General features: G+C 42.7%; 1 protein-coding gene across 1 annotated transcript in view; it reads right to left on the bottom strand.

Moving 5' to 3' along the window:
• Window positions 1-17,591, bottom strand: part of ENPP6 (ectonucleotide pyrophosphatase/phosphodiesterase 6) — a 78,273-nt gene that overhangs the window by 34,265 nt on the left and 26,417 nt on the right. The window contains exon 2 of the mRNA XM_049771429.1: window positions 6,152-6,331. Coding sequence (XP_049627386.1) covers window positions 6,152-6,331 — 180 coding nt within the window. The remainder of the gene's footprint in view (window positions 1-6,151; window positions 6,332-17,591) is intronic.

Below are 17,591 nucleotides of genomic sequence, written 5' to 3'. Positions count from 1 at the left end.
TTCCTTCTTATTGGTTGCCTTCTCTACTTTGGGCTACTCTCAAGGTATAATCATTATTAGAGTAGCTTTCTTTTCCCTTTTCTAAAATTCCTTGGTCCTCAAAACAGAGAGATGGACACAAGGAGATAGTCACCAAACCACACAAACACATCTCTTATCCTTTGCAGAACCACTATGAGGGTCTTACAATGCAGGTCCCAGCTGATTTCATTGGGTCTTTTCACTTCATACATACAATATTTAGTTTAGGACCCAGAACCACAGACCAAGGGACATTTGTATAGCTCAATGGTACTTTGAGGTGAGATAATAAAATATCTATTTACAATATTCAATTTCTCTGGATTTAAGGAAGGGTATTTGGGCCTCTTCCTCTGGATTAATTTTTCAGTCTGCTGACTTAGCTCCCCGACAGAAGGACTTGAACTCGGGCCATTTCTAAATTGCACTTCTAAATATTGACATAACGGCGGGACTCAAAGTGTCGTAACACAACTTCACCCGAGCAAGAAAAAATTTCCAGGCCTCATCTACAGGCCTGCACAGTGTCTTGAGGGATGTCAAGAAGGAAGAGGAGGATTTGGGCAGGAAATATAAAACTTAAGGAAATCAAGACATGTTTAGAAGAAATGCCACTGCACTCTGCTTAATCTTGCCAAGACAAATGAATGCTCCCTCGGCATTCATTCGATGGAGCTGGGGGAACTGAGGTGGAGGTTGAAGGGATTACTTATCCTTCAAATCAACCAACAAGAATGAAAGCTTCCTGAACTCCACAGGGACCCACAGAGATACTGAGTTCTTGGGAACTGTTGTTTCTCTGTGGGTCTAGTTTAAAAGGGCTGAACAGTCTCTAAAAAACAAAAGAGTATCTCATTTCAAACAAGGTTTTGACATAGCTAGATCTTTCCTAATCTTCATCTGGGGAAATCTTTTTGTTTGTTTGTTGTTTGTTGAACCACCCCCAGGGATGCTCCGGGGTGATTTCTGGATCTACACTCAGGAATCAGTCCTTGTAGTGGTACTCAGGAAACCCTCTGGGATGCTGGGGATGGAATTCAGGTTGGCCTTGTGCAAGGCAAGTGCCTTACCCACTGTACTATCACTCTGGTCCCCTCTGGGAAAATCTTGAGGAGCATTATCTTCTGGCTTCCTTCCTCCTGATAGTTAACACTATAAAGTGGCCTTAAGGAGTATTAGTGGGGGGGGGGGAGCGGGCGGTGGCGCTAGAGGTAAGGTACCTGCCTCGCCTGCGCTAGCCTTGGACGAACCGAGGTTCAATCTCCCGGCGTCCCATATGGTCCCCCAAGCCAGGAGCAATTTCTGAGAGCATAACCAGGAGTAACCCCTAAGCGTTACCAGGTGTGGCCCAAAAACCATAAAAAAAAGAGGAGTATTTGTCATGTCATATTAGCTTTTGAAATGAAATGTGAATCCATAGAAGCAATTGGTCCCTTCTCATCCTGAAGAAAGTGTTTTTGGAGGACTTTCTTTTTTTCACATGCATGCAAATCAACTTTGAGAGTGTTTAGCTGCCATTGATTCAGACATTCACATTGTTGGTGCTCCTGGATAAAATAGTGACTAATAGGGGCTGGAGATATAGCACAACAGTAGGGTGTTTGCCTTGCAAGCAGCAGACCAAAGCCAACGGTGGTTCGAATCCTGCCATCCCATATGGTCCCCTGTGCCTGCCAGGACCTATGTCTAGCACAGAGCCAGGAGTAACCCCTGGCAACTACCAGGTGTGACCCAAAAACCAAATATATATATATATATATATATATATATTTATATATATGTATGTATGTATGTATAGTGACTGATATTCCATCCTAATGCAGACAAAATAAATACCTGCCCATTGCTCCCCTTTTAGGCCCTCTCCCCATTTTGCTGTGGGCATTACTATCATTCTATGATTGTCCAAATGCCAGCAACAGGAGGGGGTCCAGGGGACAAGCTGTGGAGAAGTTACAGGGGAGAGGCTCTTCAAAAGGCCTAGGGTTCAAGTCCTAGGCATAGAGCATAGAAAGTTCAACTGGCCAGAGGCATGGTCCTCATGGCTTTGGGGTCATGCTCCTCTTGATGGTCCCAAGAGGAAACTGAGGCAGCATGCTCATCCAGTCTCTCCTGCGCTGGTGCAGCAGCCCTTGGATATGCTGAAAAAGATGCTCCTGAGGAAGAATCACGAATGCAGGGCGAGTGGCCCACGCAACCCTTATCACCCGGCTGAGCTCACTTCTGGGTTCCTCCAGCAAACCGCTAATGCAGATTGTTCTCTTCTGTTCTGCTCCTTTCTGTAAAGGGGCGTCTCCGTCGCAGGCAGTGGGGTCTTCCTCAACTCCTCCGCTGCTGAAAGCTCTGTCATGTCAAAGGGAGGCTGGAGGAGAGACTTTCTGGTATCTTCTGAAAGTCCCCGGAGGAAGCTAACTGTTGGCTGAGCCAATCCAGAGCCTTATTCTCAGCCCTTGCAGCCGGCTCTGCCCTTCGGGGACTCCCCTGTGGGTGTCATCCTCCACCCTACATGCTTTCTCCTGGGTTCCATCTGTCTGTGCTCACATGCTCCTGACTGCTAGCACAGCCTGTGCTCCCACAGCTCTTACCCACCCAACAGGCATCCTCCAAATGGCTGGTGAGACTCCTCCTCCCACCCCCACCCCCCATATGGGCATCAGTGACTCAGCCTTGGACGACTCAGCTGCTCCCCTATCTCCACTGTCTCTGCTGCCCCCACAACTGGCCTGGGTCCTGGCCTCCCAACTGCTGCCTCCTCTCCTTGCTAGGCAGGGTATGTGACTGAAGCCCCTCTCATCTTTATTCTACATCAAATTTCTTCTTTCTTTCTTTTCTTCTTTCTTTCTTTCTTTCTTTCTTCTTTCTTTTCTTTTCTTCTTTCTTTTCTTTCTTTCTTTCTTTTTCTCTTTCTTTTCTTCTTTTCTTTCTCTTTTCTTTCTTTCTTTTCTTTCTTTCTTTCTCTCTTTCTTCTCTTTCTTTCTTTCTTTTCTTTCTTTCTTTCTTTCTCTTTCTTTCTTTTCTTTCTTTCTTCTTCTTTCTTTCCTTTCTTTCTTTTCTTCTTTCTTTTCTTTCTTCTTTCTTTCTTTCTTTCTTTCTTCTTTCTTTTTCTTTTCTTTCTTTCTTCTTTTCTTTCTTTTCCTTCTCTTTCTTTCTTTCTTCTTTCTTTCTTTCTTTCTTTCTTTCTTTCTTTCTTCTTTCTTCTTTCTCTTCTCTTCTCTTTCTTTCTTTCTTTCTTCTCTTTCTTTCTTCTTTCTTTCTTCTCTTTCTTCTTTCTTTCTTTCTTTCTTTCTTCTTCTTTCTTTCTTTCTTTTCTTTCTTTCTTTCTTTCTTTCTTTCTTTCTTTCTTTCTCTTTCTTTCTTTCTCTTCTTTCTTTCTTTCTTTCTTCTTCTTTCTTTCTTCTTCTTCTTTCTTTCTTTTCTCTTTCTTTCTTTCTTCTTTCTTTCTTTCTTTCTCTTTCTTCTTTCTCTTTCTTTCTTTCTTTCTTTTTCTTTCTTTTCTTTCTTTCTTTCTTTCTTTCTTTCTTTCTTTCTTTCTTTCTTTCTTTCTTTCTTTCTTTCTTCTTTCTTTCTTTTCTTTCTTTCTTTCTTTCTTTCTTTCTTCTTTCTTTCTTTCTTCTTTTCTTTCTTTCTTTCTTTCTTTCTTTCTTTCTTTCTTTCTTTCTTTCTTCTTTCTTTCTTTCTTTCTTTCTTTCTTTCTTCTCTTTTTCTCTCTCTCTCTCTTTCTTTCTTCTTTCTTTCTTTCTTCTTTCTTTCTTTCTTTTCTTTCTTTCTTTCTTTCTTCTTTCTTTCTTCTTTCTTTTTTCTTCTTTCTTTCTTCTTTCTTTCTTTCTTTCTTTCTTTCTTTCTTTCTTTCTTTCTTTCTTTCTTTCTTTCTTTCTTTCTTTCTTTCTTTCTTTCTTTCTTTCTTCTTTCTTTTTCTTTCTCTTTCTTTCTTTTTCTTTTCCCTCCCTCCCTCCCTCCCTCCCTCCCTCCTTCCTTCCTTCCTTCCTTCCTTCCTTCCTTCCTTCCTTCCTTCCTTCCTTCCTTCCTTCCTTCCTTCCTTCCTTCCTTTCTTCCTTCCTTCCTTCCTTCCTTTCTTCCTTCCTTCCTGCTTCTTTTTTTCTTTTGGGTCACACCCAGTGACACTCAGGGGTTACTCCAGCTATGCACTCAGAAATCGCTCCTGGCTTGGGGGACCATATGGGACACTGGAGAATCAAATCACAGTCCATCCTAGGTTAGCATGTGCAAGGCAAGTGCCCTACTGCTTATACCACCACTCCAGCCCCTCTTTCTTTTTCTTATTTTGTATTTAAGCATTGTAATTTACAAAGTTATTTAAGTTGGATTTTAGACATATAGTGTTTCAGCACCAATTACATCAACAGTATCCTTCGACCAATGTTGCCAGAATTTATGCATAGTTCTCTGCCCTAACCTGCCATTATAACATGCATTTTTTTGGGGGGGTCACACCTGGCAGCACTCAGGGGTTACTCCTAGCTCTATGCTCAGAAATGGCTCCTGGCAGGCTCGGGGGAACCATATGGGATGCTGGGATTCGAAACACCATCCTTCTGCATGCAAGGCAAACTCCCTACCTCCATGCTATCTCTCCGGCCCTAACAGGCACCTTTTTAAGTTTGGTTGTTAGAGTTTGGATCTCATGTTTTCAGTATTGTTGACTCTATAGCTTGAATATTTAGTTCTGTTCTTTTGTTTGTTTGTTTGTTTTAGTTATGTCCGTTCTTAACACCACTGATGAACCTGAGTGCCCTTGGCCCTCATCTTCCATTATTTCATATTTGTCTTTCTTCTCACTCAATTTCTTTCCTTTTCATCACTATACTCTGGGGTCAAGAGTGTTCTCAACAAACACCATTTAAAACACTGCATTCTTTAATGCAGTTATTCTAATTGATAGTATCCTTTATTAAGCCTTCTTCTGGTTTACTTTATTTAGTATATTATCTTCCAGTTCAGTCTTTATTGCAGTCATTACACAGATATTTCTGACATTCCACAGTCTAACACCAATCCCATCACCACTGTAACTTTTCCTCCACCTTTGTCATTAGTTTCCCAGCCTCCTCAAAGCCTGCCCTTTGGCAGGTATGAATGTTTGCTAAATATTTCTTGGCACAACTAAATGGTAATGGAATCATCAAGAAAAAAAACTTCATTAAAATAAAATTCGTGAAAATTGTCATATCTCTCCAGGGTGTCATGATGTCATTGTCTGAAGGTCTACTAAACTGTTTTTTTGCTAGGTGAGCATTCCCTCTCCTGTGTCCCTTTACTGCTCTCATGCCTTCCATAACATCTACAGATGGCAATGCTATACCTTTTTCGTGGAAAAGCCAAGTAGCCTAATCACATAAAGAATGAATCCCACCATGGGAGCTAGCATGGGTGGGGTTATTTCTATTCATGGCTCCTCTCTTCTGTGCTGAAAGGTTAGGATGGACACCAGGAGTGTATTGAGGGCTGCTCAACCAGCCCAAGATGTTGGCAGGGTTGCTAAGCTCATAGCAATCAGCACAGTGACTTTGTTTTCTTCAATGAAAGAATAACAAAGAGGCTCTACCTGCAATTCTGGTCAAGGGCCCAGAATGCAAGGTCAGGGATCACCCAGTTGTCCATCAATAGTGAGGCACCTCCAAGGACCACACCTGGGCATGCTCAGGAGGCTCTAGGGCTACTTTTTGGGATGCCTGGAGACCACATGGTGCCAGCGATCAAACTCAGGTTGGACACATGCAAGGCAAAAGCATACTAATTGCTGTACTATCAACTTCATCTTTGAACCTTCTTTCCAATATGGCCAGAAAGTTCAGAATCTTAAAGAAATGACACACCTAATTCTCTTGCAAAGCAAATAAGTAGACTATGTAACCTATCTCTCTTAGACATCCCAAAAACATTCATAAAGGCCTGTGTTAATCACTGCTGAGATAAGGTTTGTTAGAGAGATCACAACCAAGTTAAAACCACACATGCCCTAAGACATAGTTCTTGAGTCAATATTCCATTCGCCACACCCTGCCTGGGCCTGCAAGCAGGACACCCACATGACACCTGCATTCTGTCTCCAGTGATCTTGTGGGTTTTTGAGGTTTAGTAGGTTGGAGGATTCTTGGTTCAGCTTACTCACCTGGCCAGTAGTACATGTGCACTTTCTTCTTGGCTTTGATCAGAGTCACCCACAGTGGTTCCGATCCATTCCACCAGAGAGGCATCAGGCTGTCTTTGTTGACACCAATGTCGAATGACTTGTTGCTGGCAGGGTCCCACATATAGTTCCCGATCATCTGGTGGACCTCACAGTGGCGACCTGGGTAAGCAGAACATAGGGCTGTCGGTCTGTGTTACTCCTCCCCCAATTACATATGCTAATATCACCTGGATGGTCAGACCCACCCACAGTAGGGAAGAGTCTGCAGTTGGAAATAAAGATGTTTCCTGGGGGGAAGGAGGAAGAGAAAGAGGCAGCAAGGAATCATAGAGGGCAGCTGAAAGAGGCTGCTTGAAAAGCTTAGCATAGAAACCATGTGAGAAAAATGCACAGGGAGGCTAGGGCTATGAAATATCTCCTGAAACTTTGACTGCTGTGAATCTCTCCACCGTTAACCTTCAGACCCACCAGCTAAGGGGCTATAAGCACTGTGACAAGAAAGGCCTCTCCTCAACTTCAGCACTCAATATTTTATAATTAATACAAAAAGTCTCTGTGTTGGAGAGTTTTGTGTTTCACCTTTGAGTCCTATGCTTTACCTTTGCTGATAAGACCTATTCATACAGTCCAAAATTAGGGCAAGATCTCATCCTTCTCCTCCTCTCCTCTTCCTCCTGTTTCTTCTCTTCCTTCCCTCCTCCTCCTCCTCTTTCTACTCCTCTAACTCTGCCTCCTTTATCTTTTCTGCCACCACTTTTTCTTCCTCTTCCTCCTCCTTCTCCTCTTTCTTCTCTTCTAACTTCTCCTCCATTATTTCCTCCTCCTCTTCCTTTTGGTCTTCCTCCTCTTTCTCCTCCTTTTCCTCCTGTTCCTTTTCCTCCCCCTTCTCCCCTCTTCCTTCTCCTCCTCCTCTTTCTCTTCTTCTCCCTCCTTTCTTCTTTCTTCATTGGGATTAAGCACATGTAAATCCAGTCACTTATAAGGGCTGTTGTCATTTTGAAGGAGGTGAACTCAACAGATGTTGGTTTTTTAGCATCTGCCCATGCCCAGATGTCTGAGCTAGACCTGGGTCCTCAGACACTGAGGAAAGGGTGTATAGAAAATGCTTCAGAATGAATATCAGGACAACACTGCGGACATCAGATAGGAGAGTGGTAAGCAGGGAGAGGTGCAGGGATCTCTTTTTTTAATATGGCATGATTTGGACTCTTTCTTGAATAAGAAAGGCTTGAAACACAAAATTAAATAGGAATGGTGTGTTTTTCACAAGATGAAATGGGGAAGTCATCAAAGAGAACGTTTCATAACTTAAACTTGCATATCAGAATCCCCACCAAATTTTTTGCTAACCATGTCCTCTTCTTTCTCACACTCAGGCTAAATTCTTTAGACCTTAACAAGTGAATATGATCTTCCTCTTCTTTGCTCTCTAGAAAAAAGATAAAGAAATACATATCGATTGTACATGAAAGAGAGAGAGAAAAGAAGGAAGGAAATAAGGAAGGAAGGAAGAGAAAGGAGAAAGAGAAAAAAAGATATAGAGAAGAGAGAAAGAGAGTGGGGTGTGGGGAGGGGGGAGAGACAGAGAGAGGGAAAGATGCAGAAAGAACATCCTAGAGATTTCTGCTAACCTTAATTCTCCATGTCATACACCTACTTTCCGATGCAAGAGATGCAAACCAGGATGGGCCAGTGTGGTGAGTGTATAATTAGAGCTTGTTCCAAGTTTTCAGATGAAGAAATCCCATTTCCTGTAATGAGTCCATTTGCCTGGTTTCCTCAAGGGTCTTCATTCCTTCTTCACCATTAATTATATTATGGGTAGCATCCGCCAGAACCTTCCTTGCCCTGCCCATGAAATTGGTGGTATTGAGACTCAATGAGTGCCACAAAAGCTTAATTGTGGTCTTGCCTGGGGCAGTAACTTGCCTATGGTCCTGCCTGTTGAGACACAAACTCAAATGAGGACTTTGCTTCCTGCTTCAGCTCACAGATGGCTGGCTGGTCTGGGCTCAGCCCTTCTGAGGGAAAGTCAGACTTTTGGAGCTGGGAGACCCACTCCCTCCACCAAGACTCAACCCTCTGCCAAGGCTGAGCAGGGTGTGCAGGATGGGGCTTCTACTGTCCCTGTGAGTGCCTGGAACCTGAAGAAGATATTAGAACCAGACTGTTTCCTGGCATAAGTCTCCTCCATCTTCAGTTATAGATGGAGCTAGTTTCCCAGAAGGTCACCTCTGACCTTGGGACAGTGAGTTCTAGTTTCTTGGCCTATTAAACCTGAAGGTGACCTATCAGGGTATGTTCTTGCTAGACTTCATCACAAATGTTTTGGGGTGCCCCTGTGCTCTGAGTGCATGTTCCCTTCTAGACTTCTCTCTCAGTTGAACTTGTTTTTCCTTTTATTTGAGATTTAGAGTTAGCAGTCTAGGCAGGCTACCTTCCTGCCCTTCTCTCCCCATCTCCTTCTGTTGAATTGTTTGGAGAGAAGGAGTGGCTGGAAGTCTAGAACAGAGCAAAACACAGCATTTGGGCTCCAGCAACCTACACTCTTCCCTCTTGCTGCCTGCCCCCCACTTGTATTTTCATGCATCTGAAATTCAGCTTGATTCAATCTTCACTGGAATAAAAACAAAACATGTATAGCTCCTGGTAGTCAAATGCCCAAACCTACTTGGATATTTTTCTCCTTTATCCCCAAGGGCAATGTCATCCCTGAGATCCCAGAGTTTACAGGCATTAACACAGACTACAGCTATCAGTCTGGCACAAGAAAGAGTCTGGGAGAGGTAAGAGATGATGTCGAATGTCACTAAGAGCACAGATTTTTAATTCAGAGCACCAAGTTCAAACCCAAGCTCAGCTTCTCTTGATCTGTGTGACTAAGAACAAAGTAGCTTCTCCTGCAAAGGCCTCAATTTCCTCATTGAGAAAAAGGTGTGAAAACAAGTAAGGTTGCCAGATTTATTTTCGTTCAGATATTGCCTAACTGAAATGGAAGTTGTGTTGTCGGGCAACTAGCATTACTGAACTCAAGTGTTGCAGCTGTATCTTGTCCTTATGTGAACCATTCATATGAGTAGGATGCTTTGCATACATGTCAAGCTGTGAGCATAGATATATGTATGCTGAGTTCAGGGTAAGCACAACTTAGAATAGAATGATATAAATAGAAAATTATTGCTGTTGTTAGAATAGTGGGTCACATGAAATTCTAGTCTAGAGTTGGTTTTCCTTTCCTCTTCCTCTTCACTGCTCCACTTGGTTTTGTTCCAACCCTATTTTCCCCAAAATTTGATCCTTCTTGGGAGATTCACTTCATTACAGTCACATTACAGTCTCTTCTCTGACTTCCATCATAAATGCTTTTCCTTGAGTATGAAACTATCCTTGACAATAACCCACAGGGAAACTCCACATACACAAAAGCTGACTTTGGATATAGGGGTGAGAGAAGGGAGAAAGGGAATGATGCAGCGAACTTTACACTGGACCCTCAGTCTGAAAACTCCTCATAGCTCAGGGCTAGGGGATCTTGCACGTAGCCAACCTTGTTCATCTCACTAGCTCCAGGGGAACAAAGATCTCTAGCCCTCCTGATCATAATTTGGAGACCCCCAAATCTCCCCCCAAAAGAGAAGTCTTTGCAGCTCACCCCATCAGGACTTTCTCTGTGGCCCTTACGCTGAGCCTCAGACTTGTATAAATTTTATGTGTTCATTTCCTCCCATTCTCTACTCCTCAGCTTTAAACTTTCTCAAAAACAATTTAGTTCCTTGAAAAAAGAAAAACCAAGTAACTCAATTATGTCTTACAGAGTGCTTGCTCTACTTTCAAATTTGCATATTGTTACTAAGACTGAAAAAGAAAAGGAGAAAGGAAGAAAGAAATGGGAAGGAATAAAGGAAAAAAGGAAAGAAGGGAAAAAAGAAAGAAGGAAGGAAAGAATGAAAGAGAGAAAAGGAAAGGAAGGAGAGAAGGAATAAAGGGAGGAAGAGAGGAAGAAAGGAGAACAGAAAGAAAGGAGTGATGGAAGGAAGGAGGGAAGGAAGAAAGAAGGAAGAAAGGAAGGAGGGGAGGAAAGAAGGAAGAAGGGAAGGAAAGGAAAGGGGAAGGTGGTGAGAAAAAAGAAGTTTCTTTGAATTGGAACCTCATCACTTTTGTTTCAGTTGCAGTTCTACTGTCTTATGTCCCAGAAATGGTGTTCCATTGCCCCCTTGGAAGTCAGAAGTTAACCCTCCACCAGAGATCGCTGTGCTTTCTCTGCCTTCTTTTATACCTCAGTTCTGTGGTCTTACTCTCCTCATCTAAGCATTCTTTTCATAGATTCTGTCTGTTTCTGTGTTGCTTCTTTCCATCACACACAGGGGTATGGTCACCTGATATTTGCCGCCTCTTCCCTTGCACTTCACTCAGCACAACCTACTTCAGCCTCACCCATGCCACTGCAACTGGCAAGATGCACCTTTCTGTCGCTGAGCAAGTGTTGCCATGTGGGATGAACCCCATCTGGATGAGGCTATTGTAGAGTGAAAATAGGCGAGTGTAAATCTTTTTCAATTGGTGTTTTTGTGTTCTTGCAGCAGGTACCTGGGAGAAAAATTGCTGTATCATATATGTTAGCTCTATTTTTATTTATTTTTTGTTTGGGGGATACTCCCAACTCAATGTTTAGGGGTCATTCCTGGTGATAATCAGAGATTAGGCAGCAGTGGGGGCACTGGTGGTAGGAAATGTGCACTGGTTAAGGGTATTGGGTATTGTATGACTGAAACTCAATTATGAACAACCTTATAATTGAAAAAAAAAACTCACCTTGGCCAGAGAGATAGCACAGGCATTTCCTTTGCACATAGCTGACCCAGATTCTATCCCTGGCATCCCATATGGTCCTCCAAGCCTGCCAGGAGTTATTTCTGAGTAACACCAGGTATGGCCCAAAAACCAAAAATAAAATAAAATAATTTATAAAAGAACTCAATTGTCTTATGAACAACCTTTTAACTATGTTGTTTTTCTAAAGTAATTAAAAAAAAAAAAGTCAGGTCTCTCAGACCTGCACTACATTCTGCCAGGCTTTCGCCCTCTCCTCTAGACACTGATGGCTGGCTCACCGACCCTGAGGCTGGGTATTTTAATGGAAATTGCTTCATCATCTAGGTCTTCACCACAGAATTTCACCAGCTCACTACGTGGGGTGCACAGAACTCCACAAACCAGACACACTTATCTCTTGTCATGAGTTCCCCTGCAAAGATGACCAGCAAGCATCTTCACTGCAAAGAGGTTTCCAGACAAGAGATTCCAACAAAGCAGACCAGAACTTTCCATGCCTTCCCCTGCCAGAAGCAGTCCAGCTGTGGACGGAGAAGTTCCCAAATGTCTAAAATTGGGGACTTAGGAGTTCATGGTTATGTTTTAGATATTGAAGATGCTACATTTATTTAAGCTGATGTGACCTCAAGAAGTGTCCAAAAGTGGAGTTGCTGTGTCATCATATGGAAGCTCACATCTTAGTTTCTTAAGAGATGTACATACTTTTAGAAATAGTCAACAATCACACCAGCAAGGAAGAGGGTCCCTTTTCCCCCCACAACCAACACTGGTTGTTTTTGTTCTTTTTAATGTGATAACTCATCTAAATTTGCATTTTCCAATGATGGGTGATGCAGAGCACTTTTTCTTTTGGGAGTTTTTGTTTGTTTGTTTGTTGGACCGCACCTGGCAATGCTCAGGGGTCACTCCTAGTTCTGTTCTCAGGAATACTCCTTGCAGTGCACAGAGAACCATATGGGATGCCAGGAATCAAACCTGAGTTTGCTGCATGCAAGGCAAATGCCCTACCCATTGTACTGTCACTTCAGTCCCATGCAGAGCACTTTTAAATGGCACTCAATGTGGGTTATTCAAGGAATATAAATCTATATAGAACCAGGAGTCTGGGACAGGGGGTATAGGTTGAGGAGGTGGAACACTCTGGCGGAATGTGTAAAGTTAGAACATTGAATGTCTGAAAGTCTATAATCAGTGATTTCTAAATTACCTAAAATTTAAATTAAAAAAATATGAGTGTCAATGCCTGAATCAGAACCAGGCAGACTGAAAACGTTCATGAAATCAGATTTGCCCACTAATTGGCTCCTCTAAGAACTTTTCCTTGAGCCTTTGGAGAGTTCAAATATCTGATTGTATCCTGTTGAGATGTGTGAACCTGTGAATAGCTACTTCACAATCCACATCTTAAATGAATGAATGAACAAGTGAACAAACAAATGAATAAATGAATGAGTAAATGAATGAATAAGACCATGCTTAAAGCATGAAATTCACAAACTGACATTTGCTTTATAATTCACCTCTGGATGGGGGTGGGGTGGGGTGGAGGAACGGGAGAACATCTTGTTTTCTGCACTTGTTACAAAAGGAGGGATTGGGAGGTTAAAGGAGTGTTTTCCAGTGGAGAGGCAAGTTCAAGTTAAAAGATCACAATTTTCACATCCTTAAAACTCAGCTACTGATGTATGTGCCAGACACGGTCCTGATTAGTCTGAGTCACAAATATTACAAGACCGAGATAACAGGCTTTGATTATAGTGTGAAGTGCAGGGCTTGCAACAAAAATAACCCCCCAATGCTAAAAGGGGAGATAATTTTGATTCCAGACATTCACATGCATAGTTTTGAGGTCACTGCACTCAAAGGAATGAACTGTTTTATTTCTCCAAGTGCTCAGGCCTTGGCACAATGATTTCAGCAAGTGAAATTTAGAAAAGAAATAAAAAAATTTTTTTGCCTGCAAAAGGACCAAAAACCATAGTAAAACTTGGAGTATCTTCTTGAAACCATTTTCTGGCAAGCTGATTTTTAGGAATACACCAGGAAATTTTAAGACTATTGAATTGAACCTCAGCTGTGGGGAGAGTTAAGAAAAAGTTGGAATCAATCACTGCCTTTAAGATGGAACCTGTGTATGTCTAGAGACTTCTAAAAAGAGAGTTTGGAGGGAATTTTTCTTTGTTCTCATTCTTTCTTGATTTCAGCAATTTAGTTTATGCTTTTATCCCAAAGCATCATTGTCCTTTCCCTTACAGAAAACAGAGCCCATTTCCTCACCATCCACTGCAGGTAGGAAAGTATACTAGTTCAGCCTTTTGAAAAAAAAAAAAAACAACAATATAGATACATCTCAAAAAATTAGGGACCAGTGACTGGAGCAATGGCACAAGTGGTAAGGCGTCTGCCTTGCTGACACTAGCCTAGGATGGACCACAGTTCAATCCCCCAGGGTCCTATATGGTCCCCCAAGCTAGGAGCAATTTCTAAGCGCATAGCCAGAAACAACCCCTGAGCTTCACCTGGTGTGGCCCCTCAAAAAACAAAAACAAAAAATTAGGGACCAGGGGCCAGAGCGATAACCCAGCGGTAGAGCATTTGCCTTGCATGCAGCTGACCCAAGATGAATCGGGTTCGATCCCTGACATCCCATGGTCATTCCCCCCTTCACCCCCGAGTCTGCCAGAAGTGATTTCTGAGTGCAGTCAGGAGTAACACCTGATTGCTGCTGAGTGTGGCCTCAAAAACAAACAAGCAAACCCCAAAATTAGGAATCAATCACCCAGATGATCCAGCAATTTCACTTCTTGGTACTTACCCAAGGACCCCAAAACCTTCTTCAGAAAAGACATTTGCAATGCTATATTTATTGCAGTGCTGTTGATAATAGCCCAAATCTGAAAACAACCCAAGTGCCCAAGAATAAATGACTGGATAGAGAAACTATGGTACATAGTTTCACAATGGAATCCTACTTGGCTTTGAGAAAAGATAAAACCATACAAATTTCTGCTATGTGGATGGATCTGGAGATGTTCATGCTGACTTGAGTTCTGAGTTAATAAAAGAGAGAGAGTGGGGTCGAAGAGACAGCATGTAGGTAGTATATTTGCCTTGCATGCAGAAGGTCAGTGGTTCAATGCTGACTTGAGTCTGAGCATTAAAAGTAGAGAGTGGGGTCGAAGAGACAGCATGTAGGTAGTATATTGCCTTGCATGCAGAGGTCAGTGGTTCAAATCCCAGCATCCCATATGGTCCCCTGAGCTGCCAGGAGAGATTTCTGAGCATGGAGTCAGGAGTAACCCCTGAGCGCTGCCAGGTGTGACCCAAAAACCAAAAAAATAAATAAATAAAAAGAGAGGGAGAGAGAGATAGACAGATACAGATGACCTCCTTCCATCATATACGAAGGAACATATTAAGAAAGCAATAAGCATCCAAAGATAATAGGTATAGAGCACAAATTCCTGGGACCATGGTGCAGAAAGTTGACATTGGTGGATAGTGGGATGTTGAAGTATTTATTTATTTTTCTTTTTTTTTTTGAAATATTCATGAAATATCCACCATGAACTTTACAATCATGGTGCCCCAAAATATTCAATGTTTATAAAGAAGGTATATTGACTCATGAATCCAAGCGCTTTCTTCAATTCGCTTTTTCAACTAGCATAGAACCTGGTGGAAAAATCTAACAGAGCAAGAGATAGATACTCAAATACACTGGATCCTTGTTTGAAATTTAGAGGGAAAAATGATGAAGTACAGTTGGTTAGGAACCTGATGTTATCAACTACTTCGATGGCTTCGTCTTGTGTCAGCACATCTTCATAAAACAGAAAAGCCCAGAACAAGAAATCCATCCTCTTCCCATTTTCTGATAAGAAGTGGAAGAAAACTCCTCTTTGTCAACCTGGTGAGTTTGGGTACCCACCACCGGATGCTGATCTGGTCAGGTGATGCTGGGAAGGGAGACGGACCTTTCTTGGGTCTGGAGGAAAACAGTTTTATTCACACATGGCCAGAGCTTTAAGCCTCACTCGGTGCCCATTAGCTACCAACAGGATTTGGAGCCAATCTGAGCCTTGCCTGGTGATCTTTGCCTTCCTTATGAGTCTCCCAGCATAAGAACCAAGTGTTGAGAAATTCTGATTCATGGTGGGAATGACAAACTAATTCTATACATTGTGATAAGGGGTCTTGAATGCGGTGACAGCCTCCCAGACCATGCAGGACATTAGGAAGAATCAAGCATTAGGCAGGAGGAGAATAGTGAGATCCCAGCACCTAGAAACCCAGAGCTCAGGGAAAAGCTTTTTGGAGTCCAACAGGCCACAGTCTGAACCTCATCCCTGAGTGTTGTTTTAATATAAATTAAAGAGTCCTAAGTTGGTGTGTGTGTGTGTGTGGGGGTGGTGGTGAGAAAGCTAGGCCTGGCTCCCACAGCCACTATGGTCTGGCAAGTCTGAAGGTTGCAGGATAAGGGCAGAGAAATTCACAAAGCAGTCAGATGAAGTTCCAGGAGTCAGCCAGCTTTCTCTCATGGTCTCCTAACCACCAGGTACATTTCCTCACAGGGCTTCAATGCTAAGCCTTTTCCAAGGAACCACTTCTCTGCTCCTTCTCTGGCTCTCTCTGCCTCTGTCTCCCTTTCAGGTGCTTTTTCCAGACTTCCTTGCTGACTGACTCCCCTTGCTGATGCTACTTCTGATGCTTCTTTGCTGCTGCTCAATGCTGATGCTGAATCTCTCTGTTGAATCTCACTGTTGATTCTCGCTTCTGCCCCACTTCTCTAACTCCTTCTTAAACTCCCCTCCCCCAAGTCAGCCTCCTTTATCCACCCATTTCAATTGTGGGCAGTTCTGATCACTCAGGTGGGGTAAATAAGAAGTTGGGGGAGGAGATACCCACACCTGAGCTCAGAAGTTAGGAGATTTCGGAGGTTGAGGGCTGCCCTAAGTCACTTTGACCTAGAGAGTCCTGGTTCTTATTCGAGAAATGGAGGCAATCATTACTGAAGGAGAATCATGCATATTACCGAATCAGTACCTAAAAGAAAAAAATGGGAAGAAAAAGGTAGGGAGAGAAAGAAAGAAGAAAAATTTATGCTAGATTGATGGTAGGAAATGTGCACTGATGAAGGGTGTTGGATATTGTATGACTAAACTTCAATAATGAACAACTTTATGAATGTCTATCTCATAATGGTTAAAGAATTCATTTGTTTTAAAAGGAGGTATTTTATCTCTTTTCAGGGTTATAGTTTTTGCAGGGGAGGATGTTTTGTTTTGTTTTGCTTTTGCTTCACTCCTAGTGGTGTTCAGGGCTTACTCCTGGCTCTGTGTTCAGGGATCCTTCCTGGCTGGGCTCAGGGGACCCTATAGATTGTCAGGAATTGAATCTGGGACAGCAGCATGCAAGGCAAATGCCCTAACCATTGTGTTTTCACTACAGCCCTAAAGACATTTATTTTATAGAGGTAAAATGCCAGTAGGTGGCTGAAACAAAGTAAGCGTTTGGTAAACACACACCATCACCTACACCTTCTTTTAAAGAATTTCACATCAAGTAGCCACAGTTTGAGCAGCTTCTTAGAAGGAAGGAGGCTGGGGCTGCCTCACTCTTCATAGATTTCCTTCACTTTTGGGAGGCAGACTTTGAGGCAAATTTTTGGAAAGAAAAAGAGATGTCAGCACAGAAGCACTGTGCTGGGGAATGTTTGTAAGGGGGGTGGTGTGGTGGGAGAAAGAATGAGGGGAATAAATCCGGTTTGGGAAAACAAACAGAAAACTCAACCAACCAACAGAAAAACAGAGCTTGAGCCTGGGCCATGCCTGGCCCGACCCTGCCCTCTAGTGGTCATCAAGATAATCGCCACCAACCACAGCTATTCAGAGTCAGATTTGAGAGCATCCTGGATCTTTCAGAGGGGCCTAAAAAGATGCTGAATTTACCCAGGACAAGATGGGAACGGAGAGGGGCGGCTGAGTATCCAATCAGGCCCCCCTCTGCACTGCAGCCCTGGGGAAAATCCGGGGGCCCGCCGGTTAGTTAGTCATTCCTCCCTCCTTTTGTCCCTATCCTTGTTGATTCACTTCCCTTTTCTTAGGGTTTTCACTTTTCTTTTTCTTTTTCTTTTTTTGGTTTTTGGGCCACACCCGGCGGTGCTCAGGGGTTACTCCTGGCTGTCTGCTCAGAAATAGCTCCTGGCAGGCACGGGGGACCATATGGGACACTGGGATTCAAACCAACCACCTTTGGTCCTGGATAGGCTGCTTGCAAGGCAAACGCCGCTGTGCTATCTCTCCGGGCCCTTCTTTTTCTTTTTTGAGTTTCTGATAATGTTTCATTCAAAGATTTGGAGTATAATAAGTAGCACATCAAAATTAGAGACTGATACATTGAAAAATCAAAGTGCCATTTTCTGATTCTGCTTAACAGTAAGAAGTTGATGCTGGTTCATCAATTCTAATATATGTTTTATTACAAATACATGAACTCACAAATAATAATCTGTTGTATTACATGTTATTAAGGTATATGCATATCTAGTGCTGTGCTACAAAATTGGTCGTGATTAAGGGGTTTT

This window comes from Suncus etruscus, chromosome 4 (genome assembly GCF_024139225.1).
Source record: "Suncus etruscus isolate mSunEtr1 chromosome 4, mSunEtr1.pri.cur, whole genome shotgun sequence".
NCBI classification, from domain to species: domain Eukaryota; kingdom Metazoa; phylum Chordata; class Mammalia; order Eulipotyphla; family Soricidae; genus Suncus; species Suncus etruscus.
Note: the sequence above shows the minus strand (reverse complement) of the source record. Positions and strands in the feature narration are given on the sequence as shown.